A 27,069-nucleotide genomic window follows, 5' to 3' on the forward strand; every position below is an offset into this window, starting at 1 on the left:
GAGCAAATTTGCTGCCTCGTTGGGTCCCCTTTGGCTCGACCTTCACAGGCCATTTCAGCTTCCCCACTCTGGCAAAAGGTTAGTGAAAGCCCATTATATGCCTCTCTTTTTTCTGTTCATAACTTTTTCATGTGTTCGTGTTTATCTGCACTAATACAGGTCCAGCAGACAGCTAATTTAAAAAAAAAAAAGTCAAGTGATCTAAGTTTGTCTTGTGTGGGGGTTCGTAGAGAAAATTGGGAGGGAGAACAAGCATTCATAGGTCAAAAGTAGCTGTGTAGGCAATTTTATTGAAGGACAGAACACAGTATGGTGTTTTACTTCTCACATTTAAGAAGAAAAAAAAGTGTTAAAAACACTGATTATAGTTGAAGAAAGCATTTTTAAGCGTACCAAAAAACCTGTAAGGACCATCAGAAGTGGTGCTTGGTAATTAGGCATCAGTGTGAGAAGCAGGCAGCATCCTAGAAGACAAAGACGTTTCTCAAAGGAACTCCATGGTTTTGTAACCACTTAACAAAGTTTTGCTTTCTCGATACTGGAGGCAGATGCCAATAATACTAGATGTGGCGGTGTGTTACTCCTAGCACCTGCATAAGGAGGGTAAAAAATGTAGCGAAAAGCAGGGTTTTTTTCAGATGGGTTCTGAGGGTATTGCCTGTCCAAATTAATTCATTGTGTCAGGTGTAAATGTGAGAACTTACTCTTGGCAGTCTTGAACCGCTAAACTTTTCCCAGTATAAACTTGTCTTTGAAATGAGCTTTCTGGGACATCGTCCTCGTGCTGTTCTCAGGTTAATTGTTCCAGGACGATTTTTCATTTGGAAGCTTAAGTCATTTTCTCACCTTCTCAAATTCTGACCTCTTTGTGTCAGTGGGGAATCTGGTAACACCCATATTTAGGCCACCAAATGCACTGTGTTATGAATGGTTGGTGGTTTGGGGTTTTTTTTTGTGTGTGTGGGTTTTTTTGTTTTTTAGGGGAAGCAGGGCGTGGGGGAGAGGAACCCTGAAACTGGTTTTGTTTGCAGCAGCGTGTAACTTGCCTTTGGCTTAGGGGAGCATCTTTTCTTTGACTCGGGAAGTTCTGCTCTTACTGAGAGAGAGAGCTAGAAAGTGAAAATTTTCTTACATCCCTTGAGAAAGCTTTAGGTGTGCCATAAAATATGTACTCTGTCTGACCACACAGCCTTCAAAGCAGCAACAACCAGAATGGCTCTGGGATTGCCTATGAAATTGCGAGATGAAGGAGAGCTGCTCAGCACCCAGCATATACCCTGAGTACCTTGCTGAAGGGCACCAGGTGATAAAAGAGTAATCTTCCAGCTGGGAGTCACCCAGGAACACCCTCCAGGCCCTGTGTTTAGAGCTGGGGATGCAGTGCTCTCTTGTTCCTGCTTCCTCCCAGAGTAACCACAGCCTTTCTCTATCATCTGATGTTGCTCAAGAGGAGAACGTGTGTGCTGAAGTTCAGGATCAGGTTCAACAGGCAGGGTCCAGTGTAAACCTGTCTACTATGAAGATTTTTTTGATATAGTTTAAGTTTTTGATGAGTGTCATGTAGTAGTTGCTGGTGCCAACAAGTATCCTGCATAGATATTACTGAGTATATTGTACAGAAAATAAGTGCTTTGGCTTAAGATGGAAAAAAAGAAGAAAGAATAACTTTTAAAGTCTGCATACTTGGCACAAAGTACTGTTGGTGGCAGCAGCGGTAGAGGCAACATGAGATTAGCTATGTGCAAAACTAATGGCTGTGAAGTACTCATTGTGCCCTGCTGAAGAGGATGGTTCTAGCTTTTGGAGTTTCCATGGGCTTGGGAGGCAACGGGCCCACATCTTTGCGATCCTGTACTGTTCTGTGTGAAAGAGAGGTATTTCTGCTGTAGATAATACAAATAATTAACATAGAGCTTTAAAAGAGCTATGTCCTTTGGACTATTTAATCATGAAAATACAACCTAAATTTTTCGTTGACTGCAGGAAAGAGGCAGGCATTTGCACATACAGGTGGTGCATTGCATTACTTTCTCAGGTAGCAAGCAGAAGCCCACGCAGTGCTGTACTCGGGCTGATTTGGGTTGCCCTTGGATCAAGGTCTTGTCTAGATGAAAGGCTCAGACTGAGTTAGGTGAGGTGCTGCAACTGCATACGTATTCTTTGCTCATGACAAATGCAAGGTTATTTGACTTATTTTTACATCTCATATGAAAGCCCTGAGGCTAATAGCGCAGAGATAATATTCAGCTGATGGCTGGTAGCTTCATTATGAATTGGCTATTGAGAAAAAAGCAGCAGTGTCAGTATATATGCTTCTGGGTTGGTTTCATCGTGCTGACTGCTCCCAGCTGAAGTCCCACTTAGTGTGGAAATGCAGGTTAGCTCGTTCTAAACAGGAACAGGCTGAATTCAACCAGCCAACACAGATCTAAAGCAGACCTGCCAAATGCTTGAGGGTTGCTTGATGTGTGATGCTTCTCTGTTCTGCTTTAAATGGGTATTTGGCATCACTGTGCCTTATTGCTGCAGCCCAGCAGAGATGCCGCGTGTTCAGCGGGGCTGCAGGATGAGCTGGCTGGGGCAGCTCGTGTGCATGGAGCAGAGCCCCAAGCAGCTTGTCTCGCTTTGGATTGCCGGGGGGGCTCGTACAAGGAGGACAGAATCGCAGGGGCTTTCCCCCTCCTCCGCCATAGTTCCTACCTCGCTGCTCTTACTTCAGAAAGACCGTACTGGAGCCCATGGATTTCTAGCGAAAAACATATGGAAAACTTAGGACTGGGCTATCTGGCACATTGCCAGCTTAGCTTACGGGCAGAAATGAAAGAAATGGGAAGGACGGCTCCCTCGCTTTTCTCTGGGGGAGGGAAGCCAGCTGCAGCAAGCCAGCTGGCTGTACTTCCCTTTCCTTGCCACTTTATGTAAAGGAAAAGCCTGAAACTTGGCCAGTTACATAGATTCATGGGGCAGAACCAAGCATAGTGATGATATTAGCTGTCTGCCTTATAGTCTGTCTGTGTAAGACTGAAAAAAGGACGTACATTTGAATTCTTTCCTCTTCTCCAGAATATCTCCTTTCATTCCAGGCTAGAGCAGAGATTATCAGTTTGGGAAAACTTCTTTTTTAGAAAGAACTTTTCTACCATAACATCTTCGTGCCAGTTTTTTTGATCGAGAACAGTGCAGAGACCTTGAATGTTTCATGTCTCATGTAAAATAAAATACCTTAATTTTCATGTCTGTGCATGCATGTGGCATGCCTGTTTCATGCAACATGTATGCATGCAAATAACATTTTTTAAATGACCTAACTTCCTTGAACAGGTTTTAATCTTAATCAACTTTGTTGAATTTGATTTTGAGTAGAATGCTAATAAACTAGTTAAAATGCACAAACTTTGCTTCTTGAATATATTCCTGGTTTATGAAATGGATCAAAATTCATATTCTGCTGCAGAAGAATTTCTGTTAATCTTCTTAAAGGCAGCAGATAAGATTTCAGAATCAGATTAAATATTTGTATTCCACATTAAGAGACCCCCTTGGTTCTGTCTGACAATCAATAAATCCTCCTCTGGCTCGCAGTTCCTCCAGTCTGTGTTTACGTCTTTCATGTTGTGTGTGAAGGACCTTTTATAGACTGTTAATGCACATTTATTTGGAAGTTGAAAAAGACATCAGAGTTTTGACCTTCCCTTCTGTTTGTTTTGTTTCTTTTAGCTGAGAGCAGGGAGAGATGGGCACTTCCAGCTCATTTGAGTTTAGAAGGAGTGACAAGGGCAGTGTGTAGACCATGTCCCGCTGAGCTGGTTAGCTGTCATGAGTGTCTCGTGATTAAATCTCATGCTGAAGGTGCTGTACGCTCCCCCCACCCAGCCGCCCAGTGTCTCAGCTCACTCTCAGCAAGAATTTCCCACTGTGTGGATGTGGGAGGTGGGCTGACAGCTTGCTCGCAGGCAGAATGCAGGATATTAGATGGGAAGAGAGAGTGTAAAAAACATCTGTTCTAAGCTGGTATGGAAGGTGTTTGCATAATTTATTAGTATGTTTAGAAAACAAGAGTAATTAAGGAAATAAATATTTGTCATATATACAACATACCGTGTTGTTTAATATAAAATGATGTCATTGTTCAGTGGTGCTTCGCCTATTACCTCTGTATGCAGCAGAGGGCACTACGTGGTGCTTAGCTTTTACAGTACAGCAGAATTCTGCGTTTTTTGTCTTCGTTACCCAGAGAGCTGCCTTAAGAATACTTCCTGTGTGTCACAGTTACGATCTAGTACTCTTTTTGCGTGCCTTTGTCAGATTCTTTCCATTGTGTCTTCATAAACTCTAGAGAGATGGCCCGTTGGTGTTTAAAAAAAAAATAAAAAAATTTACACTCATTTTCTTAGTTCATCTGCAGTCATCCCTGTCACTATGGCTCCTCATAAGTTTCCAGGCACAACTGTGATGAAGCTGGGGAAGACCTAGACAGATCCCTCATCCTGCAATGATGATGTAGGTGAACTCCTGGAGAAACAGGGTTAGAGTTTGAAGAATTTGCCAACCTAAAGCAACCACTGCAAGATTGGAGACTGAAGTACTTTGATGATTTCTGCAGGCAGGATATTTTGCACAATGCCATAACCACTTTTCAACAGAAAAAATAATCTAAAATAACTTTTCTGGAAACTGTCTGATATAAAAACTGTGTGGGATGGTTCATTATAAGTTTCATAACCCTACACTGAAAAGTAGATTGTATCACTACCATCTCTTGAGTACATTCAGCTTGCCTGGTAAAATAAGGCAAGAGTTCATTATTTTCAAATGCAACACATCAGGGATGAAAACATTCCGCATGGTAAGAGATGAGGTGAACTGTTTCTTCTCTGAAGAAAGAGCATATTGTGGTCAGCTTTTGTCATGCATGCTTGTGCATGCAACCTTGGTTATAAATACTGGTATTCAATAATGCCACTGCTGAATTCTTTCTATATTGAGAGTGATGTTATCCTCAAAAAATTAAACTGTTTGGAATGCTCAGTAACCACTGTCCCATCAAATCAGGCAAAGTCAAAAACGTGTATAAATCTGTGCTAGTGTATAAAGATGACATAATCATAAGGTGCAATGATGTGATGCTTCAGCTTCTAGCCATAATGCCTCATGTGACACACTTTAAAGTTGTTGCTCATCCAGGTACTGCTTGTCATGGCCAAAATAATTTTTTTGGGAAATAAAAGTGAAGTGAGCTGGGTTCAAAAGAAAGAGGAGGTGATTCTTCATGCCAGAGGGAGTGACCTGCAGGACTTCTGGCTGGACGATGCTGTGGGTGCAAGAAGTTCACATAGGCTGATGGAGAGACTGGGCAAGCCTTTGGCAGAGAGAGGTCTCACGGAGACTACTCGATAGAGGAATCACAGCAGGCACAGCAAATCCCTTGAGCTGAAAATGGGGGGAGACACAGAGATTATTAGGGGGAGGTATGAATGCTGCCTTATCCTCCCCTCACTGTGCACTGCTGGCCACTTTAGGAGGCTGAATATTGGGCTAAATATGTATTGGAGATTGCTGGAGCCTTTCTTCTATTTTAATGGTCTTATAATCAAAATAAAAAACAATGAAGCCATTGAAAGTAGTTCTTGTGCAAATGAATCATAAATGTGAAGCAGTTTCAGGTGCCTGACAAACTGCATTCATTGCTTGGCTATCAGAATATAAATCATAGTTATAAACTCACACCCGTGGAAGATTTCTTCTGTATTTATTCAGATGGCTTTCAAGCCTCACTTAAGAATGTGTTTCTCTAAATATTTTCAAATGCTGCCTTTTCATATTTTTGGTGAATAGCTTACTAAAATGGTATGAACTGAATAATTGCAATATTAATATTTCCTCCCCCGACCTCCTCTATTCTGTTGGTTCCACTAATAGATCGCCAATTTACAGAATGTTAGAATAGTAAGTTGAATAGTTGCTTTCTTTAATGTCTTTTCCTGAGAGTCAGGGTATTGGAGCAGGTTACAAATGCTATCTGCTGTTCAGATGACTAAAACATAGAATTCTGGACTAAATGAATGTGAGTTTATTGCAGGAGTCTTGTGGTGACAGTAGTACATCTAGGCTTGTCTTCTAGCAGAAAAGCAGCCAGTCCCGTCAGGGAATTACGGCTGCACGTCCTGCACTTGCTGCATCTCCATGCAGCAGAGTATCATCAGGATCAAAGGTATGGCTTGATGTCTTTGAAGGGAGTCTTTCATTTAGTCGCGGTGTAATCCTCCTAACCCTGCACTGATGGGTTTTACTGAGCAGGCAGAGCCCATCTCACCGGGGCTGCGGCTCATGCAGGGTTGTGCGCAGGAAGATGAGGTGCACCAGCCTGCTGGTGGGATATTCCCCTGCCTGAGCAGCGTTTGCTTGTCTTCCCTGTCTCTACCAGGGACAGCCAGGAGCAGAGCAGGGTGTAGAAATGCCAGGGGGTACCAAGATGCTGTGGATGCCCGGAGCATGCAGGCACTGGCTTCTGGCTGGGGGGGGCATGCTGTATTTTTGCCAGCCTCTGGAGAAACAGCTTTTCCTTAGCTGGGTTTTGCAGTGGCTGGCTGGCCTACCCAGGCTTGGAAGAGTGCTCAGAAGTGCATGCTGCAAGGTTTGATCTACATTGCTTTAATCACCCCAGACAAGCCAGTCCTGTCCACACGCAAATGTTCAGTAAGTGTTGAACTGTGTCATCCTTTTGTGTTTCATTTAACAGTTTAGTATTTTTCTTAGTTTGGCAACTGCTGTGTTTTATGAGAACCAGAAACAGCCCTCTTGCTTGGAGTTGGCCCTTTTGCTTATTTGGATATAGGGTTTCAGATAACCATCAGCATTTCAAATGCTTCTGCTTTCCTCCTCTTCCTAGCTCTGAGCAGAAAAGTGCTGGTGGTGGGACTGGTGGGATGGTCTAGAGGCACGCAGGCAGGCCCACTGGGAACTGGGCTGAGGTGGGGCAGAACTGAGCTTTCAGATGTAAGCTGATTGCGGCATGAGCCTGGGGCTGGTGGGGCTTCCCCTTACAGGTGAAAGGTTTTGGTGTAGTAATGAGCCCTGTGAGCAGTCTCTGTTTTTCTTCCTACCCTAAATCACTGCTACATTAAAAGTATGTCCCTTTTTTTTTTTCCTATGCCATTCTTCCCCACGTCAAACAAAACTGTTTTATCATAAGGTTGAGCAAAAAAACCCCCATTAAATTATTTTTTCAGGGGATGTTTTACAGGTAGTTTAGCATTAAAGATAAATGAAAGATTGGGATCATTTGTATCTGTGTCTCAAAAGCCTCTCTGTCCATCTCTCTATGCTTGTCAATGAAGGGAAAGCTGACATGTAACCCACAGATAATCTGTGCATGATGATCATCTTTTTGGTCTCTTGTTAGGATGCAGGGCTGGCACTAGGAGATGTGAGTGCTGTTCCTAACTCTGCTCCCTGCATGGTGCCGGCCGAGGTCCCTGGGATGCTCTGGAGAGCAAGCGGTGCACTGGAATGTTCCCCTTTTAGGACTCTCAGTTGGAGCCTGCTGGGAACCGATTTTCTCCTTGCTTTTTTCTGGGATGTTGAAGCCCAGTGAGAGCCAACAGGTCACATTTGCAGTTGTGGGACTTCAGACTTTGGTGAAAAATAAATTTAAAAACATCACCCTCTTCACTATGAAAGAAGAGGCAAGTGAAATCACTGGCCAGCTTTTAAAAAGGGAAAATATTAGATTGTGTGCCTCTGTCTTAACTAGCTGTCATAGGTCCCAGAACGCTGGGAAGCTATTTCACTTACTTGTATTCCAAGCTACAGAAATGCTGTAAGTAATAGATTCTATAACTAACAGAACACACTGTTGTGTGGGATTAGTAAACCCCTCTGACTTGACAACCCAAGTACTTGGAAATTAATTTTTTCTTTTTTTCTTTTCATTTTAAAATGTGGATATAAACAGGAAAACGATGGGTAGTGATTTCACATATTTAGAAAGAAGAGGTTTTTTTCCTGGTCTAGATTAAAGTTTTCATTGTATTTGCATTAATGTATGAAATTTAATATTCTTTCTTCATAGTAGAATGAATAAAGATGCCCCAAAAAAAGAAGTTGTTTCCTCTGTAGACTTTATGTTCCTGTACAGATGTCAGTATTGTGCATATTTATGCCCATTAATTTTTACTGAAGTAAGAGTTTCTTCTTTTTTTTTTTTTTTTTAAGAGACAGTGCAAGAAAATACAGGTAGAAAACTAAGAGCAATGTTGTGGGAGATGAAAAGTACATTTTAACTTTGTTTTCTCTTCACTACATATAGAAATGGAAAAATGTAGGTTTGTATTACTGTACTTAGACCACCTCAGACTATTATGCTGCTCTGGGATACTAGGATGTACTGGGCTGGGATAGTTAATTTTCCTCCTAGTAGCTGGTATAGTGCTGTGTTTTGGATTTAGTATGAGAATAATGTTGATAACACACTGATGTTTCAGTTGTTGCTAAGCAGTGCTTACACTAGTCAAGGACTTTCCAGCTTCTCATGCTCTGCGGGTGCACAAGAAGCTGGGAGGGGGCACAGCTGGGACAGCTGACCCCAACTGACCAGAGGGATATTCCATACCACATGATGTCATGCTCAGTATATAAACTGGGGGAGTTGGCTGGGGGGCTGCGACTGCTGCTCAGGGACGGGGCTGGGCATTGGTCAGCAGGTGGTGAGCAATTGCACTGTGCATCACCTGCTTTGTATATTCTATTATCATTATTATTATTTTTCCATTATTAAACTGTCTTTATCTCAACCCACGAGTTTTCTCGCTTTTATTCTTCTGATTCTCTCCCACTTCCCACAGGGGTGGGGGGAATGAGTGAGCGGCTGTGTGGTGCTTAGTTGCTGGCTGGGGTTAAACCACGACATAGATGCCAGAGGGATGGAGTCAAACACTAAAGTTGAGCAGATGGTGTTCATGAGTCTGTCTGTGTAACAATTCCTACACCACGGAGTGGGTGGAGGGATGGGGGTAGACTTCTCTACGATGGCACAAAGGCTCACATACTGCACCAGGTGCAGCACCGGGCTGCCTGGTGCCAGGTGTGGATGGGTCAGATGTGGGCATCCCTGCTTGGAGCCCCACTTTCCTGCATCGTAACTGCTTCCTTCTTTTGGGCTTCAGCCTCCAGACTGCTGCTTGTGGGAACTGCTGTACTCCTGGTCCCACCAAAGTCCTTGGAACTGCAGGAGTAATTGTTGCAAGAGGAGTTGTTTGGAGCCGAGTAGTTTATTCAGAGAAGCTCCCCTGTCCATCCCCATGGCAACATACCTGTGAATGTGAAGAGGATCTGATCCATAACTGGCTGATCCATGCAGCCATCCTGCAGGGATCTTTTCAGTGCATACCAGTCTGTGAGGGCACCAATAAGCACATCCTGCATCACATTTACATCCTGGTAATTCAAAGAATCTACTGAAAAATGACTACCTCTACTTTCAGGACTCTTGCCAGTACGTAAAATTACACTGACTACTTTCCATCCTTTACTCACTTCAGGTGCAGTACAGGAACACAGTGAAACTTTTGCTAGTGGGAAAACAATGTAAAAGCTCTGTCCAGAAAACACAGGCTAGGAGGTTGTTGTCAGTCACCTTTACAATTAATTATAAGACTGGTTGTTAACTGTAGCTGAAAGCAGTAGCATTACTGTAACTGCAGATGGAAAATACTTTCTGGTGATTTTTCAGGGGGTTAGATGGTCACACAGTGACCTTTCTTTCCTGATTTTCAGCAGCTAATTTGTCAGCTGAAATACTTTAATTCTTTTCCCAACACTGTATTTATACATAATTGGATATTATGTGCTTGGAACAGCTGCATTATTTTTCTATGCCTAGAAGATAATGAGAACAATTAAAGAGAAGATAATGAGAACAATCCTAAAGAGGGGGTGAGATGATCTAAGAAGAATGTATTTTCAAGAATGGTTCATGTGACAGGGCTTGCTGACACACAAGCAGTGCTTTTTCCTTCCTAACCATATGACGGTGGTTTCATCATGCATCATGCAGGGTTAGCACAGGGGTTGCATCAACGGCGGGTTAGTGAGCAGACAGAGGTAGCAGTTCCTGGGTAGTGTGAAGGGTATAGCCACTAATTACAGGCTCACTTCCCTGCCCTGGAGGACCTGAGCTACTTCTGTCCTGTCTCCAAGGCAGCGAGCGGGGCAGCTGTAACTCTGTGATCCCCTTTTAACCCTTTCTTGAGCTGTGGTGTTAGACATAGCAGTCACTTAACTCCCTGGCCTTGGGAAGGGTCAACTGTGACTTTTGTCACTGCAGAACACAAGGTACTTTGATGTTGTGCGTAGGTAGCAGTATGTACTGTCTATATCATATATACATAATATAGCTGCCACTAACATAAGGAAAGTTCCTTTTTTGCAAATATGTGAGTAAATAAACAAGTTCAGCCCACATAAGTCATCAGACCGAGAGTGATAACTCACTGGCCATCTGCTTCTCTCTGCGACATTGTTTTCCTTGCCTGCTTTTCAGATATGAAAATGTATCACAGAGAGCTTCAGCTTGCCATCTTCAGATAATTCAGTTGCCGCAGTCATCCTTGGGAATGGTGCATGATTGTTTTGTTTCAAGAGCACTTGGACAATGCCCTCAGAGAGATATATGGTGTTTCTGAAGAGGAAAACCATGATACTCAAGAAAAACTTGACTTCCAAAGAAAGTCAAGCAAACCAGGAACTCACAGATGAATTATGAACATGATTTCTCCAGTTTGTCAGAATAACTTTTTTGTTATTGGAGTTATTTATTTTTAATCTAAAACCAGTATTTACCCTTTTGGGTAAATGCGGAACCCTAGCTTGTGCAGGAATAGGTTCAAACACGGCTAAAAATAATTAAGTTTCTTTAGGAGTATTCAGTACCTGATAACTTGCCGCCATCACTTGGGAGATGTTCCTGTAGTATCTGTATCTGTAGTAATTTGTATTCATGTTTCTGGATACATCTCCATATACTGAATAACTGACTCTAAAGCAACACATCCTGTTTTGGAAATTACTTGTGCAGTTCTTTCCATTAGAGGTGTGTAGGGTAACCTTCTTTTTTCTTTGATGGGGCAAAGATAGTCCAAATCTTTTCTGAATTTGTTCTTGGTTTTGACCACTGAATTTTCTCACAGTTGGTAAGCTCAGGTCTCCTTTCTTAAACATTATTTTATGAGTTAGAAAGTTTGAATTTCTTACCTAATTGTGCCAGGGGTGATGGAATATTGTTATTAGAAGATGGATATTGGTGAAATTTGTGTTTCTAGCCATGTCTTCTCTTGGTCCATTTGTTCTGAAATTGCTGGTCTTTGCATTGATTTTCAAGGCATAGCTATCAGGGATAATGCAGTTTTCTGAAGTGGTACAGAGAAATAGGAATCTGTTCAGACACCCTCCGAATCAAGATATTAGCACTTTCAAAGTATCCTGCTCAACATCTCAACTTGCTAAAAGAGGAATATGTTATTGTAGTCGTGTGCTCCAAGATCAGTGTTATTGTTTGGTTTGGATTTTTTTCTTTAAATAGGGAAAAAGTAAAATGTGTTGGAAACTTCTCTAACTGGTTATGCCAAAACAAGAAATAGAACTAAATATTTAAATTAGTTGTTGATCACATACACTTACGAAAAAAAGTCATACTTTTATAATGTTAGTGGTATATGTGTCATTAAAATTGACAAGAAGACTTACTCATCAGAAATATGTGATTTTTAAAAAATACATTAATATTGAATCATCAATGTTCTTTTGCAACTAATGGGTGGTTGGTCACTTTAGTCAAGGACAAAGAGTACTAGTAGTTTTGTTTCATACTGAATTATTTTTTTTTCCTCTTGGACAAACCAGACTGACTGACTGTAGTTGATATTGCAAGCAGTGTGAGTCAAGGCAAGCCTGAACTGTGTCTGTGAATCATTGCTTCTGACTCCTACGAAATTCTGTGGACCTGATCTCCTCTAACAATAAACCACCTACCTACCAGAGTTCCTCTAGGGACACTTTTTTAACTGCACGCTTCGCTGAAGGCTGAAGGTGCAGGTTATAACTACCTCGAGTTTGTTCTCGCTTGTTTTATAGGGATAAGGAGTCCAACAGACAGGCAGATGTATCTTGCATTGATTCCTGCCATGAAGAGTAAGGACTGAATATAAGGAGCATTGTTGCCTGCCAGGGCTACGCCCAGCAGTGCCCGTTCTCCAGCGTACTTCAGCGTCTTTGTACCACTTCACTGGCCTAAAGCAGGGGGTCAGGGCAGCACCTTTGTTTCAGAAGACGCCTGTCTTCTTTCAAACTGTGGAGAGCTAATACTGCCTGTGTGACTGAATTATCGAGGCATGTTCTCTGTGCTAGTTTGGCATGTTATAAAAGACGTCTGTGATCTGTAATCATAGTTGCTCTGTTTAATTACCGAGGAATAGTAATTCTTCTGCTTACCCTCGTTTGCCTTTCATCCTCCTCCATCCCACCTTGCCAAAAGCATGTGATGTTTCTGAGCTTGCTATAACCTTTCAGTTCTTTTCTGTAGCTGGAACATTTCTGTGAACAGGCTCTCCCTCCTGTGAAGGTACCCAAATATTATACTTATGTCTAGAAGCAGAGGACAGCAGCTTGTCAAATGTGCATGTAGTCACAGCAATGGCAGTTTCTGTGGGCTGGACTACACTAATTTGCAAATAACCCAACATTAAACAGCTTGAATAACTTCAAACTGCAGTAGCCTGGTTCTTCAGGATCACCAGTGAATTAACCATGCATTTGCTGCTGGCTGGAGTGCTTACTTCCATTAACCACTTCATTTAATTAAAGGGGTTTTTAACTCTTGGTACCTTTCATGAGACTGAAGTCCAAAGGCTCCTCATCCTGCTGACATCACTGTGGCAACTGGTTATGTCCCTCCTCAGCTACACAATCTGTAAATCTGGACAGGATGTTTCTATGCAAGTCTGGTGGAGCATCTGGCCAGATGCTAGGACAGACTGGGCTCGCAAGACCTTACAAGAGGAGCATACAAAACATAAGTTCTTCAAAATAAATTTAAAACTCATTTTTTGTTGAGTTTAAGATACCCAGATAAGGAAGGAGAAGCATTGAGTGTTCAGGGTGGGGCAAGGGCCAGAAATAAAACTCCTACCACCCTGTTTACCTCCAGGGGAGTGCAAATGGACAGGAAAACTTCACCACCTACCAACAGTTTTGAACCACAAAGCTCATCACTTCCAGCTGGGGCCCATGTCAGTGGCCAGGCACTGTTGTGTTTGCCTGCTCCCCTACCCTGCAAGCAACTCTCTCATAGTTTAAGCTGACAGTATTTCTTGGCAAAGCTGGTATGCTAAACTAACAACTTTTTTTTTTTTAAACCTACCTTGAAAATCCCATCCTCCTACATAATTACCTGTATTTGTTGAGAAAAACTGCAGTGGAGAAAAGGCTTGTTAGTTTATGGGATAAGAGGGGATAAAACAAGTCTCACAATCCTTGTTCCCTTTGTGTGCACTGGAAGGCTCTTGGCAGAAATATAGCTGGATTTCCAGTGCAGCAGGGAACCACACTGGCTTCTGTTGAAATAATTGAGCAGATGCTACAGAAGATTATGCAATAAAACCTAGATGTTACTTTTAAGTGGGTGGGTTTTTGATAATTGCTGTAGGACCATTTATTAGGTAAATAATTAGTCTTTCTAGATAAGAAGTAGGATACAACATACACTGGAGAGATTTATGAGAGCTAAAAGGTAGCACATGCATATATTGGCAGCTGTTTACAGCACTAATTTGTGTGTTTCTTTTCATTCCTGAATTTTATTTCAAAAGCTTCAGACAATGCAGGATTGAGAATATGGTAGCTGAAAGCAAAGCAACTGAGAAATGTATTTGAAAAGCCTGCATATGATATAAATTCCTTTTATAAGGAATATTTCCTTTATGACCTCCTCCTGCTTTGTATTTAATATTTCAAAGAACTTTGGGGGACTGTCTGTAGGCTGTGTCTTCATGAAGCCAGTAGCCAAGGGTTTAAAGTATTGTCATTGCTGGCCTGAAGCTGAAAACTGCAGGCGGTTTTAATCCTGGGGTGGGGGGGTAGGGCTGCTTAAACCCAACCTTTTGTGTTCAGATTAGGAGTGCAGGAGGATAGACTTAAGGGGTGTTAGTGAGAGTTTTTTCATTGGCAGCTCAGTAATAGCATCAGGCTTTGGAAATACTTTTTTCCAATTCTTTGTTATTTCAGGAATTACTACGTGGTGGGCACACACATCGCACCATATCTATGTGGTGCCTACAGAGGGTGGAAGCAAGGACAGGTAGCCTGGGAAGGACGGAGAAATTGTCCAAGCAGCCAGGGATCAGCTTAGGAAAGCTAAAGCTCTGATAGAATTAAATCTGACCAGGGACATCAAGGGCAACAAGAAAAACTTCTATAGGTACGTCAATGATAAAAGGAAGACTAGGGACAATGTGGGCCCTCTCTGGAAGGAAACAGGAGACCTGGTTACCCAGGATATGGAGAAGGCTGAGGTACTCAGCGACTTTTTTGCCTCAGTCTTCACTGGCAAGCGCTCAAGCCACACCGCCCAAGTCGCAGAAAGCAAAGGCTGACACTGAAAGAATGAAGAACTGCCCACTGTAGGAGAAGATACGGTTTGAGGCCATCTAAAGAACCTGAAGGTGCACAAGTCCGTGGGTCCTGATGTGATGCATCCGTGGGTCCTGAGGGAACTGGTGGATGGAGTTGCTAAGCCACTATCCATATTTGAGAAGCTGTGGTAGTCTGGTGAAGTTTCCACTGCTTGGAAAAGGGGACACATAACCCCCATTTTTAAAAAGGGAAAAAAAAGGAAGACCCAGGGAACTACAGACCAGTCAGTCTCACCTCTGTGCCTGGCAAGAGGAGTTTGCATGGAGCAGAAGCTCCTGGAAACTATGCTAAGGCACATGGGAAATAAGGAGGTGGTTCGTGCAGTCAACATGGCTTCACTAAGGGCAAATCGTGCCTGACAAAATCGGTGGCCTTCTCTGACATAGACAGTGGGATTGAGTGCATCCTCAGCAAGTTTGACAACGACACCAAGCTGTGTGGTGCAGTCGACATGCTGGAGGGAAGGGATGCCATCCAAAGGGACCTTGACAGGCTTGAGAGGTGGGCCCGTGCAAACCTCATGAAGGTCATCAAAGCCAACTGCAAGGTCCTGAACATGGGTTGGGGCAATCCCAAGCACAAATACAGGCTGGTGGGAGAATGGATTGAGAGCAGCCCTGAGAAGGACTTGGGGGTACTGGGGGATGAGAAGCTCAACATGATCCAGCAGTGTGTACTTGCAGCCCAGAAGGCCAACCATATCCTGGGCTGCATTGATAGAAGCGTGGCCAGCAGGTCGATGGAGGTGATTCTCCCCACTCTACTCCACTCTGATGAGACCCCAACTGGAGTACTGCATTCAGCTCTGGTGTCCCCAACATAAGAAGTACATGGACCTGCTGGAGCAAGTCCAGAGGAAGGCCACAAAAATTATCAGAAGGCTGGAGCACCTCTCCTATAAAAACAGGCTGAGAGAGTTGGGGTTTTTCAGCCTGGAGAACAGAAGGCTCTGGAGAGACTTTACAGCAGCCTTCCAGTATGTGAAGGGGGCCTACAAGAAAGCTGGAGAGGGACTTTTCACAAGGGCGTGTAATGACAGGCCAAGGGGTAATGGCTTTAAACTGAAAGTGGGTGGATGTAGGTTAGATATAAGGAAGAAATTCTTCACTATGAGGGTGGTGAGGCACTGGAACAGGTTGCCCAGAGAAGCTGTGGATGCCCCCTCCCTGGAAGTGTTCAAGGCTAGGTTGGATGGGGCCTTGAGCAATCTGGTCTAGTGGAAGGTGTCCCAGCCCATGGCAGTGGGGTTGGAACTAGATGATCTTTAAGGTCCCTTCCAACCCAAACCATTCTATGATTCTATGAATTTATGAAATCCATAGGGTTTGTGTTTGTTTAAGTACCATAGCAATGACACGAGGATGCAGGCAATAAAAAGAAGTACTTGTTTTTTACAACCTTTTACTCCTTAGACAACTGAGGGCACTTAAATGCCTTCTTGGTAGTCTGTCATTGTTTCAGTCCTGGATGCCTGTGTTTACTTTGTCTTGGTTCCATCCAGTGGGATAATAGTAAGATCCATCTTTGGAGAGGAAGGGAGAAGAAAACAATTTGGCACTGACATCATGCTCTGACAAATCTGAAATCTGCCAGTTGTGAAGGCAGGTTGCCTGATCTACCTTACACTGTCTGGGAGATGGAAAGGTTACCAAGCATCTCCCCCATCAAGAAAATGATTGCAAATGATTGCCTTTGCAAGTCACTGAGCACTTGCATATGGAGTTTCTTTTACTTTCTATTAGAACCTGAGAAATATTTGTCCTGAGTATTTCTTGGTTCCTGGAATAGCTGGAGGTAAAGAGCATTTGAAATTTTTAGGTATGGAAACATGGTGACTCCTTGCCAGAGTTTCTGAGATGAGCACCATAACTAGTAATATTTACCACAATTGGCTTGGAAGGTATTGAGTTCAGCTCAATAGTGATCAGTTTCAATGAAGGCTTTCTAGCTCTTCTTTTGTACATGGTTCTTTCAAATAGAATTCTAACGCTAGGAAATTTCGCTTTAATGTAAATTGTCTTACTTAAGATGTTTGCTTCTTTTGAAAAAGATCTTTTTAAATTTCCAGAAGTATTAAGTATAAGTTGTTCTCTATGTCTCACAAAAATTAATTATAATATGAAAAGCACTTTGAAAGAAACTTCATCCTATGCCAGTGCCATTCACTTGCTTTAAAGCATGTAGGTATGCTTTTGTGGTGGGAGTGAGGAGTATGCTTTTCAGAACAGGAGAGGAGATTTTTTTCTTTGTTTTTCTAATTTTATTTTAGTTACTTAATTTCACTATTTCAATTTGGCTATTGCAATGATATTTCTTTGTAATAAGGGATGTTTTTCTTCTTAACTTTTACGTTTCACTTGTTCTCAGCCTTGACTGTGGTAGGAAAGTTTTAGGTTGAAAAATTCACACCAGAGATTGCTCTTGTATCCAGTGTGACACTCAAGTGCTATGTTAGAAGCATTTTGCTAAGGTGAGGCTTTGGGTGCTGCTCCTTTCTGCTTAGCTCCACAAAGGAGTTAAAGATATTGCACTGCCCTTCAGAAAATCTGGCAGGTAACAGTGCTCTGCTGGATTTAAGTTCCTTTTCATATTTAAAAAGAAATTAATTAATAACAAAGCAACCAATAGCCACCCAGTAATATAGGAAGATATATAGAAAAAAGTTGTAGAGCTCCCTGCGGTTGCTACACTTGCTTTAACAGATTGCACTGTTATGTAGGTCATCACTTAGTAAGACAAAAATTACTTTTTTGGAGTAGTCCCCAGCTGAAGAATTTAACTTTCTTACAAGGTGCTGGGAGAAGTTTGAGACCCAGTGCTACAAAATGTTTTTTCTTGTTCCTCTACTAGAATAAAAAAAAAATCTCTGCACTCAGGAGAAGTGCTCAGAACAGCTTCTACAGAGGGGCAAATGCAAGTGGTGCCTGCATAAACCTTCATCTGAACAGGGCAATGGGAAATTGTCTCTGGGTGCACACAGGTGGGTAATGTCAGAGCTTCAAAAGCCAAGCAGAGAGTGGCAACAAGGTGTGGTAACCAGGAATAGGCAGGGTAGCTGTCCTAGGAGCGGAGTCTTCCTTCTGATTGGCACTACTGTGGCATCAGAAAAGCTCCAGGGAAGTGGCTCCAGGGTCCCACTGAAGACCAATGACTAGAGAGTACATAAGAACAAACTGACTCTGTGACACTGCGGTCTGATCCAGAGAACATCCAGGCTGATAGTCTTGCATTGATTTTCCAGAAGCCTTTGGGTCAGGCATGTGTCAAGTCACCTAATTTCTGTCTGCGTTTATGACTCCTCTCTAGAGGTTTTTCCTGCCCAAATGAGACAGCCTCTAAATCTAAGACTATAATAAAATGTCCAAGAAGTAATTGAATTACTTTTCTGTGGGGTGATGAATCAGTGCTTTTTCACTCTTGGGTTTGTCTCATGCTTGCATTCTTTTCAAACTGACGGATGGGAACCATACATTTTCAGTACTAAACCACTATTTTGAATGCCTATTTAATATAGGCAGAGCTTCATGCACATATGGAAGTAAATTCATGACAAGAAATTGTTTACAAAGGGTGGAGTAGCCTATTTTCAGGCCTCCCAACTTTTCTATGGTTTTTAAGGTCTCTCCCTATTATACACGCTATATATATACACACATCTATAAAACATACTATATTGCACAGCTGTATAAGCAAGAATTTTGAGAGGGAGCTTAGTGCTGGGTTGTTCAGCAAATGCTCTGTGGAGTTATAGCAGCTGCTGGGATTTAGTTCCCTTGGTACGCTGCGTTAGTTTTTAGGACTGCCCATCAAACATGTTCATTGTCCCATTTGCAAACATGCCTGCAGTGCTTTGTTCAGTTCTGTGTATGGCAAGCAATTCTTCTAGATGAGAATTTAGAGTTTAAAACTAATATCCTGATAAATAATAGCCATGCAACACGCAAACCAGTGCCCAGTTGCTATAGCCAATGGCTTCCTTTTAACTCTCAATGGATTTTTCCTTTAAAGTTACCTACCTGACATGCAGAATCTGCTTGTTGTTTGTGTTGCTGTAGCACCCGGGAGCTTCACCAGAGCCAAAGGCCTGGTCATGCTAGGTGCCGTCCTTGCAATCTCATGAGGTGTTAAACGAGCATAAAGCAGAAAAACAGGCTCTGTGGAGGAATGGGAAGAGGCACAGCGGTGTGTGAATTAGTCTTTAAAAACATAGTGTGTAATGGCTTTTACGGCTGGTAGGCTTTATATTGGATACTTCTTGCTCTCTCATTTTTCAACTCCTAAAGCAGAAGGATAGGCTGTCTTTCTAACTTACAGTACAGCTGGCCCCCATATATCAGTACGTTACTTAAATACCAGAGTACTAATGATATGTGACACCAGTGGAAAACAAGAAAGTTGAGGCCAACATTTTTGGCACATCTTTTACTACTGTATCATTTGGAAGAGCAGCCAGTGAATGAATTGAATTGCTGTAACTCCACTTCTCCAAATTTTTTAATTCTGTTATATGTGAGAGGTTTAATGCTTGCCTGTGTGAAAATCTGTGCAGGATTTGTGGCTTGCCTCCCTCTCCTGTTAGTTTTGTACACCGAGGAGTTACAAGCCCAGCTTCCATCCATTTTAACTAACCCGCTTTGAGTCAGTGATAATAGGAGAGGAAAAACATGCGTCAAAGCGAAGGCTGTGTTCCCTTCAGTAGGCTGGTATGTCTTTAGATAGTCTTGGGTACCCAGATTTAAAAATCTTCTGCATCAATTGTCTTCTGTGCAGAGGAAGCACAAATAAAATCAGAAGGCCTGGCATGAAAAAAAAAACAGGGGAGCCTTTCTTCTCTTAACAGAGGCAGGTTCTTCTTAAAAGTCATGCGAGTTAAGCTAAATACCACAGTGCATAAGCCAGCACACAGAAAAATGAATTGGTGAGCTACAGCATGTGTGCAGCAGCAGTACTGCATTCCTGTCATCACACATTCCCAAAGCATAACAGTGAGAGAAATATGATCTGAAACTGGTTTAAGAGGTGCTGTAATTAAGCCAGGATTACTACTATAGTATAACACAACCTGATAGCATTCTGGAGTTAGACTGAAGACTTGCTTGTGATAAATTCTGAAACATTTTCCTTTTTTTATATTTGGAAGTTTTTTTCACTTGCACCTTTGACTTTGGGATTTTTCATTTTTCTTTTTGATGGAGTCTCTCAAATGTTCTCTCCAAGGAGAGAGGGTTGTCTGAGCAAGCCCAACTTCTTCCTCGCCAATAAATCCATTAAGAGAGACTGCCCTATTTTGTGACCTGGACCGCAAGCATAGATTATGAGTACTTGGCTTCTCTTGTATATCTGAGTAACAACAAGTACTTGTGAGAGGCGACAGATTAATGGTGTTAGTGTCAGAAGTCTAAGGGCTGCTGTGAAAGAAGATGTGCTGCATCATGAGTTTCCGGGTTTGTTCTCGCCAGTGTCTGCTTACAAAGACCTGGAAGGGAAAACTAGTACTTCCTACAGGCAAGGACAGATGCAGCCTGTTGCCAAACCACCTTCAACAGTAAGGGATTGCACAAAAACATATTTTTTAGAGTCTGACTTCTGCACATTCGTTAATAGAGAGACACAAGAATTAACACGTGAAGGTGGTGAGTTTATGCAGTGGACGATTTTCCCCCTTCACAGATTTATTAATATTAGAAATTCTGGTAATGTATTTTCTCAAGAAGGCTACTATGCAGAGATGTAGATTTAATAAAACCATATATTGCCAAGGCCTGTGAAGTTACACCTGAGCTTGGTGTTTTTCTCCAGTTCTTAATTACATTTTTTCCACCTCTTCTCGCACTCAACTTTCCTTCCCCCTCCTCTCCTTTACTGCTTTTCACTGCTTATACTACAGGCTTTCCCCCCCCTCTTTATTTTCTATTTATTCCTTTCTGCTCTCCCTCTTCTACTTTCACAGGCCCTGCGTTTCCTTCCCAGCATCTTGCAGTATCCTGTCTCCACTTTTCTAGAAGTTACAGAATTTAATGGTTTTGTTTTCATAGGCCACATAATGACCCTCTGCTCTCTGTTTTACCTGGCTGCTGGTGACTGTAGCCTTCATCAGGGCAAAGTCTTCCCTGTGTCCCAGTAATACCAGCACTAACTGTAGTCTGTTTCTGAAGCTGGGGGCGGGAAAGCACCCTTATCATAGACCTGCAGAGAGTGAAGCCACAAGGTTTTGGGCTGAGCACTTGGCATCTTGGCAGTGTTGGTTCTTCTGGTGGTGGTGGGTGCTTGACAGACACCAGCTCAGCTGACAGTAATAAAGTGAAGCCCTTTTAATTTCCTCCCTGCGAGGCAGCTAGTTGGCTATGTGCAACAGGCAAGGTAGTGACAGGGTAAGGGAGAGCCCAGGCTTTGAATGCATAGTTTGAGAGATGATGATTTTAGAGGTCTCAGTGAAGAGGGGGATTGCATTCCTACTTGAGTGCCCTATTATTTTGCTGGTTTTATTTTAGTGTTTGGCTTGCATGCTTATTTAATTTGAAAACCTCATGCAGTCAGACCATAAGCCAGTCAAGCTGAGGCGGTGATACCAGCCCACCCTGCTACTGAAGCCTGCTGCTCTTCCCTATGGAAGCTTGTTTGTCATGGGGAGGAAAAAAGAAGTAGCCCTGACTGAAACTTGAAATACCACATTACATGAGAGCAACTACTAATATATGCACATGTGCACAAGCACGCATGCACACAACTATGCAGAGAAAAAAAAAAAAAAAGATACCATATTGTATCTTGTTATATAATTACTATTTTTCAACTGAGGAAAAATAAGCCTATGAAATGGAAGCTGGGACCGTTGGGTTTTAACAGTGTATTTGTCACTGATTTCCTATGCTCTTTTGGGCCAGGTATGCCCTTTTCTTTTTGCCATTTTCCATCAGTAAAATGGGAATGGACCTGCTTAGCAACTAAAAAGTGAGCATTCATGAAGATCAAATCCAATAGATAACCTTATGATATTTGTTCTTTCACTTTTTGAAACATAACACAGGTTTTCAGAAGCTAACACTTTGAATTGCTTCTCCAAAACCCTTCAGGCTCCCTATGAACTTGGACTGTGGTAGGGTTGTGATGAAAAGGTTGAACATGTACGAATCCTTTGCAATGTTGTAAATGTACCTAAGCCTCTTTTTTTTAAGTTCATAATTTTAAGTCAGTGCCTTTGAAACGTCTGTGGTTACGTTGCCAGTTCCTGATAAGAAACTGTTAGGCCAAGGGGGAAGCAGGATGGCTATTTTTGGTTTAGTTCAAACTTTTTTTTCAGGTTCTGTACAGTCTCTTCATCCAAGCCTCACCTCTCCCTCTAGCAATTCAAGAAAAAGATGTTACCTGTTGGACTTTAAATACTTCTGAATCAATGCTTTCCCATAGTTAAGAAAACAGGTGGAGGTGAATGGAAAAAAAAAAGGCAAAAAGCTTTGAAACCATCTGCTTTTCATCACTGATAGCAAGTGATCAGAGTCCCATCGGTCCAGTTCCTGCTTGGGAAAAGTATTTTCCCTTGTTCTTACCAAGCTCTATCAGACTATTTCCACACTTCTTTTTAGAATTAGGCAAGACTTTACCAATGTGTCATAGGAAGGCAAAAATATTTGTAAATTACAGCAGAATTTTCCAGTGGTTTCAGCCAAAGAAAATTGGTCCTCTTGGCTCCTGTTGGAACTGTTGGATTAAACTGCATATTTTTATTTATTTCAAACCGTGCTTATAAGGGTACTGTACTGTTGTTCACCAAGCAGGACAGTCATTTGTAGCTGGGAACTCTTCTTTCCCTACCCTGTTCTAACATTGCCATAAGAATCCAGACATCTATTTTTCCTTATTTAAAAAAAAAAAAAAAGGAATTAAAAATGTATAGGAATAAAATGTCGGGTTTTTTTTTTAAGCCCTCAGATTTTAGCTTTCAGTTCGTATGAAGAAAACAATTTTATTTCAGTTTGGCCACTGAAGCAAAAAAAAATCAATTACACTCACAGTTCTAGCCCTTTTTCCAAAGAAAACAGCCAAAACTTAAACTTGGTCTTTAATTATATTTTTGATTCATCCCAGTAACAACACTGGACTTCAAACAATGCAAGAGCAGGAGGAAACTTGCTCTGAATTCCTCTCTTCAAAGGGAAGAACTCTTTTAGATACCATGTCAGAAAACTTTCAGCTGAAACCAAAAAAGATAACTGTGAGAAGGCTGAATACAAGGAGTTTTAGCTGACCACAGGAATAACGTCTCATTATTGAGAGGAAGCCTCCGAAATTGCTTTTAAGCAAACCTCCCCACATTTAGGAAGGGCTAGTTGGCTTTTCTAGATGGATTACTCTGCCACCCCAGCCCCAATTTTAATATGAAAATAATTTTTCATAGTTGTAGGAACAAATTATTGTTCACTCAGAATTATCACACAATGAAAATGCAGCGTTACCTGTGCTCAAAACCATGAACCAGTTTGATTCCTACTATCAATAAGTAGAAGATACCACATGTTAATCATATGTACTGTATTAGTCTCATGACAGTTCCTGCAAGCGCACAATTACATTGATGAAAACTACTTGAAAGACTTCTGTGCGCTGTTACCAGTTCATTAGTGCACAGCAAATTGCTAAAAAAGAATTGGGGTATGTGTGCTTTATCCAGCAGCTGCAGAGCTATCCCCCAGTTTTTGATTTGATACCTGTTCGACTAGCTCTGAAACTAGACTCAAATATTTTTAGTTGGGAATAATTATGCAGAAAGCCAGCATAAGGATCACTGTGGTCTTGTTTGTTCCCCCCCACCCCGCTTTGTTCTGTCTTTCTACTTCATGACCTCATTTTTCCTCCTCATTGCTTATTCCTATTTGTCTCTTGTCTCAGATTATGCCTCTTGTTCTCATGTCTTTTTTAATGGAACAGATTGATATCTAGGGCTGTGTCTAGACTAGGAGAAAGGTTGAGTTTAGTTCAGATGTAGGTTAAAGTTAGCTGGCCAGCTATATTCAACCACTTCTTGACAGCTGGAAATGCACAGCCATCCTTCGTTCAACTCTCAGACAGTGGAATGAGACTTTACGCTCCTGGCTAGATTTTAATTTGCTTTTGCATCTGGTAAAACGGGTAGGTTTTTTAGGTTTGACTTAGCTAGGTAGTGCTAACCAATCTATCCCAACCTCAGCCTTCGATGAGAAAAGTTGAACAATTCTAGAAGTTTTTTCTGGTCTGAGGGTGAAAACATGGTCTATTATAAGCTTTGCGTAGGTTGAGGAGTAAATTGGTAGATGAGTAAGTTGCATGATGGAAAATATCTTATGTTTTTCTTAGTGGAGCTCTAGGCCTTTTTTTTTTTGCTCATCTTACTTTTTCCTGTTGCTACCAATACGTATCAATGGAAACCAGTCATTCCTGATGGCTTTTCACACATTTAGAAGGAGATGAGGCTGAATGAGAAAGGACCCCATAGTATTTAATTTTCAATGTTCTTGCTGGGTTTCATTCACATAATTTCTACTTGTGTGAAAGGGATGACTGAAAGATTCTTTGGTGCGTGTTGTGCCCACAGCAGCAGAGCCAGGCAAGCTGAAGTGGGTACTGAAGTATTAACCCAAAGCTGTGCAGCGAGGCAGCAAAGGGATAATGTCCCAAGGTCTGTTGGCTTTGATGATCAATTCATTCCCTGACAGCCATCCTTTTACTGGTTCACCACTACTGAAAATTTTCAATTACTGACAAAATTACAGACCTCTGATTTTCCATGCTCTTACAAATGTGACACAACCCACTGTAAGAACAGCAAAATAATTATTAAAATGTAAATATAAGTAATTTGTTGGCAACATTTTCAAACCCCTGCATTGCAGTTGCCTCCTCTGGTAACACTGGCACCAGCCGGCGTGCTCAAAGCCATCTCACGCAGGAGGAACCCATCCCTTTGCAGTTTCGGTTAACCAGAGTTCATAAAACCCGGCTTCCCTGGCGCCCTGGCCCAATTCGAGGTGGTGCCGTAGGTGCAAACTCACATGCCACTGGGGTGAGAGGGTGGGCAACCTCCTTCCCGTTGGCAAGGCGTGTAGGCAGGGTGTCCTGGATACCCTTGCAGGTCGCAATGTTGTTTCAATGTGGCGGTGTGACTGACCAGGCCCTCCTGGGGAGAGCTGGGGGCTCTTCAGGTGCCGAGGAGGAAAGAGGGCACTGCTGGTGGAGGACGCGTGGGTGAACCCCGACGGCTCCACGTAGGGCTGTCCCGGGGATACATCTCTCTCTAGGCCCCACTCCCTCTGTTGTATCCCTTCGCCCCGGGGTTGGCCCGGGGCGGGAGATGTGCCCGGACGGGCCGGGAGACGGGGCCCGGCGGGCCTTGCCGTTATGGCCGCCCTGTCCTTCCCCCGCTTCCCGCCGCTGCCCCCTCCTCATTGCCTGCTGCGGGCAGTACGGGGAACCCGGCGCCCGCCTTCCCCCGGCAGGGCATGGCCCCGGCCCCAGCACTCTCCCGCAAGAGCCACCGCTAGGAAGGAAGGAAAGACGGACGGACGGAAAGGAGGCGGGGCGGGAGGGGGCCGGGCCCCCCGCGGCGCACGGGGCTTCGTAGGCGGGTGCCGCGAGCCGGGCCGAGCTGAGCCCCGGCGGGCGCCGCACGGGGGAGCGCGGAGCCCGGCGGGACCCGCAGGCCGCGACAGGACTAGCATGAGCCCGGGCGGCGCGGCGCCCGGCGCTCCAGCAGCGGCAACTCGCAGCGCGGCGGGGCGGAGAGCGGGCGGTGCGGCCGGCGGCCACTCCGGTGGCCTCGCCCCCCGCGCCGGCCGCCCCTAGCGCGGAGCCGGCAGCGGTCGAGCCCCGGGTACAGGCGGGCGGGGGTCGGGGTCGGCCATGGCGAGGCGCGGCGCTGCTGGGGGCCGCGGGCCGCTGCCGGCCGCCCGAGCGGTGCGGGCCTGAGGGGGGCGGCGGGCGGGTCGCGGCTGCTTCCGCCTGTCCCACGGCCGGGAGAGGCGCTTGCGGGCCCTCCCTCCTTCTCCTCCTCCTTCTCCTCCTCCTTCTCCTCCTCCTGCCGCTGCTCCTCCCGCCGCGCCGGGAGCTGCCGCCTGCCTCCCCAGCGCCGGGCGCGCCGCGGTTGGGGTCGCAACCGGCGGCCTCGGGGTTTTCCTCATTTGTTTGGTCCTTTTGTGTGGCGGCTCACAGTTGGCTAAGCACGGCCGGGCTGAATCGGGCCATTGTTCGGGACCCCCGAGCTCCCACGTTGCACATCTCTCGTCCCCATCCTCCCACCCCCAACCCCCTCCTCCAACCCCCCTCCGCCCCCCCCCCTCCGTTTTTTTGCCTGAGAAGCCACATAACGTGCCTTTCCTCCACGCGAATCTGGGAGCTGTAAGCCGGACCGATTGCAAATGAAGTGTAATGCATTGTGGGACGTGTGTAAAATTGGATCATTCGAGGGGGAAAAAAAAAAAAAAGGAAGGGACCTGCGGCTGGCGCCCTAGAAGAGGTAGCGGCGAGATGCGGGCAGGTTGTGCCCCGGCGGTACCCGCGCTAGGCTGATGCCAGGCAGCGTGCATCCAGCGAGCCGCAAGGCCTGACCCATGCTCCGGCGGGAGGATTAGGCTCGGGCATCCTCATGATGAAGAAGACACGGAGTACGACCTTGCGGCGGGCTTGGCCTAGCTCCGACTTCTCCGACCGGGCCTCAGACCGCATGAGGTCCCGCAGCGAGAAGGACTACCGGCTGCACAAACACTTCCCACCAGCTTTTATTTCCCAGGCATCACGGGGCTACATGACATCAGGTTTGTAACATAATTTGTGGGTGCGAGAGAGGTTTATTGCGAGGCTGGCGCGGGATGTGTGTGCGGCTCTGGGAAGGCTGTGTCGGTGATACGGAGGGGAGCATGCGATCGGGAGCGCAAGTTGTTATGAATAATGCAAAAAAAAAAAAACCATACATCCACCATTTTGTACCTCTGCAAGATTCACAGCAGGGCCCTCGCAATATGGTGTTTATTAGTCGAGTGAAATAAAGGCATGAGAGAAAGGGTCTCATCTCTCTGTTGTGGAAGGGCAGATTAAAATGACTGGGTGCACAGAGCATGGAGCCCTTTGCTCCTTTTGTGCGTAAAAGCATGTGCTGGATATTTACTGCTTCTCCACGCATTCCCCTTTTAATGCGGTTAACTCCAGCTAACTCATCGGGCTTTCGTGTTTTTTCATTTTCGAAAGGAAAAGGGTCACCTGTGGTTGCAAACGCTCTCGCCTTGTTACAGGCTCTCCTGGTTTCAGCTGCATGTTTCTGCAATGGCAAAGCACGCTTTGGTGAAAATGACTGTAAACACATTTGCATTTGTTGTTTGAGGTGTAGAAGGAGACCAGAGCAGTGTATGTGGGGAAGTA

The 27,069-nt window shown here is 43.9% G+C and overlaps 1 protein-coding gene and 1 long non-coding RNA gene across 6 annotated transcripts in view; one reads left to right on the forward strand and one right to left on the reverse strand.

Annotated features, from left to right (window-relative positions):
- STOX2 (storkhead box 2) overlaps positions 1-27,069 on the forward strand; it is a 148,655-nt gene that overhangs the window by 48,204 nt on the left and 73,382 nt on the right. Inside the window, exon 1 of one of the 3 annotated variants that reach the window (XM_075091209.1) lies at positions 25,448-26,468. The exons of 1 other annotated variant lie outside the window; for it this stretch is intronic. In XM_075091209.1, the coding sequence (XP_074947310.1) occupies positions 26,300-26,468 (169 nt within the window). In that variant the 5' untranslated portion in view covers positions 25,448-26,299. Of the gene's footprint in view, positions 1-25,447; positions 26,469-27,069 lie in introns of those variants that run through there. One more of the 3 variants, XM_075091210.1, reaches the window with a different exon arrangement.
- On the reverse strand, positions 4,015-25,630 carry LOC142056451 (uncharacterized). 3 transcript variants are annotated; one of them, XR_012660347.1, is made up of 7 exons: positions 24,711-25,630; positions 18,702-18,839; positions 12,879-13,043; positions 12,487-12,608; positions 11,251-11,405; positions 9,312-10,678; positions 4,015-9,223 (listed from the first exon to the last, which is right to left on the reverse strand). It is a non-coding gene; the product is annotated as an uncharacterized LOC142056451 (long non-coding RNA). The 3 variants fall into 3 exon arrangements; XR_012660345.1 differs by lacking the exon at positions 12,487-12,608 and having other exon boundaries at positions 4,015-10,678; XR_012660346.1 differs by lacking the exons at positions 12,487-12,608; positions 12,879-13,043 and having other exon boundaries at positions 4,015-10,678.

The sequence above is a fragment of the Phalacrocorax aristotelis genome, chromosome 4 (assembly GCF_949628215.1).
Source record: "Phalacrocorax aristotelis chromosome 4, bGulAri2.1, whole genome shotgun sequence".
Taxonomy (NCBI): domain Eukaryota; kingdom Metazoa; phylum Chordata; class Aves; order Suliformes; family Phalacrocoracidae; genus Phalacrocorax; species Phalacrocorax aristotelis.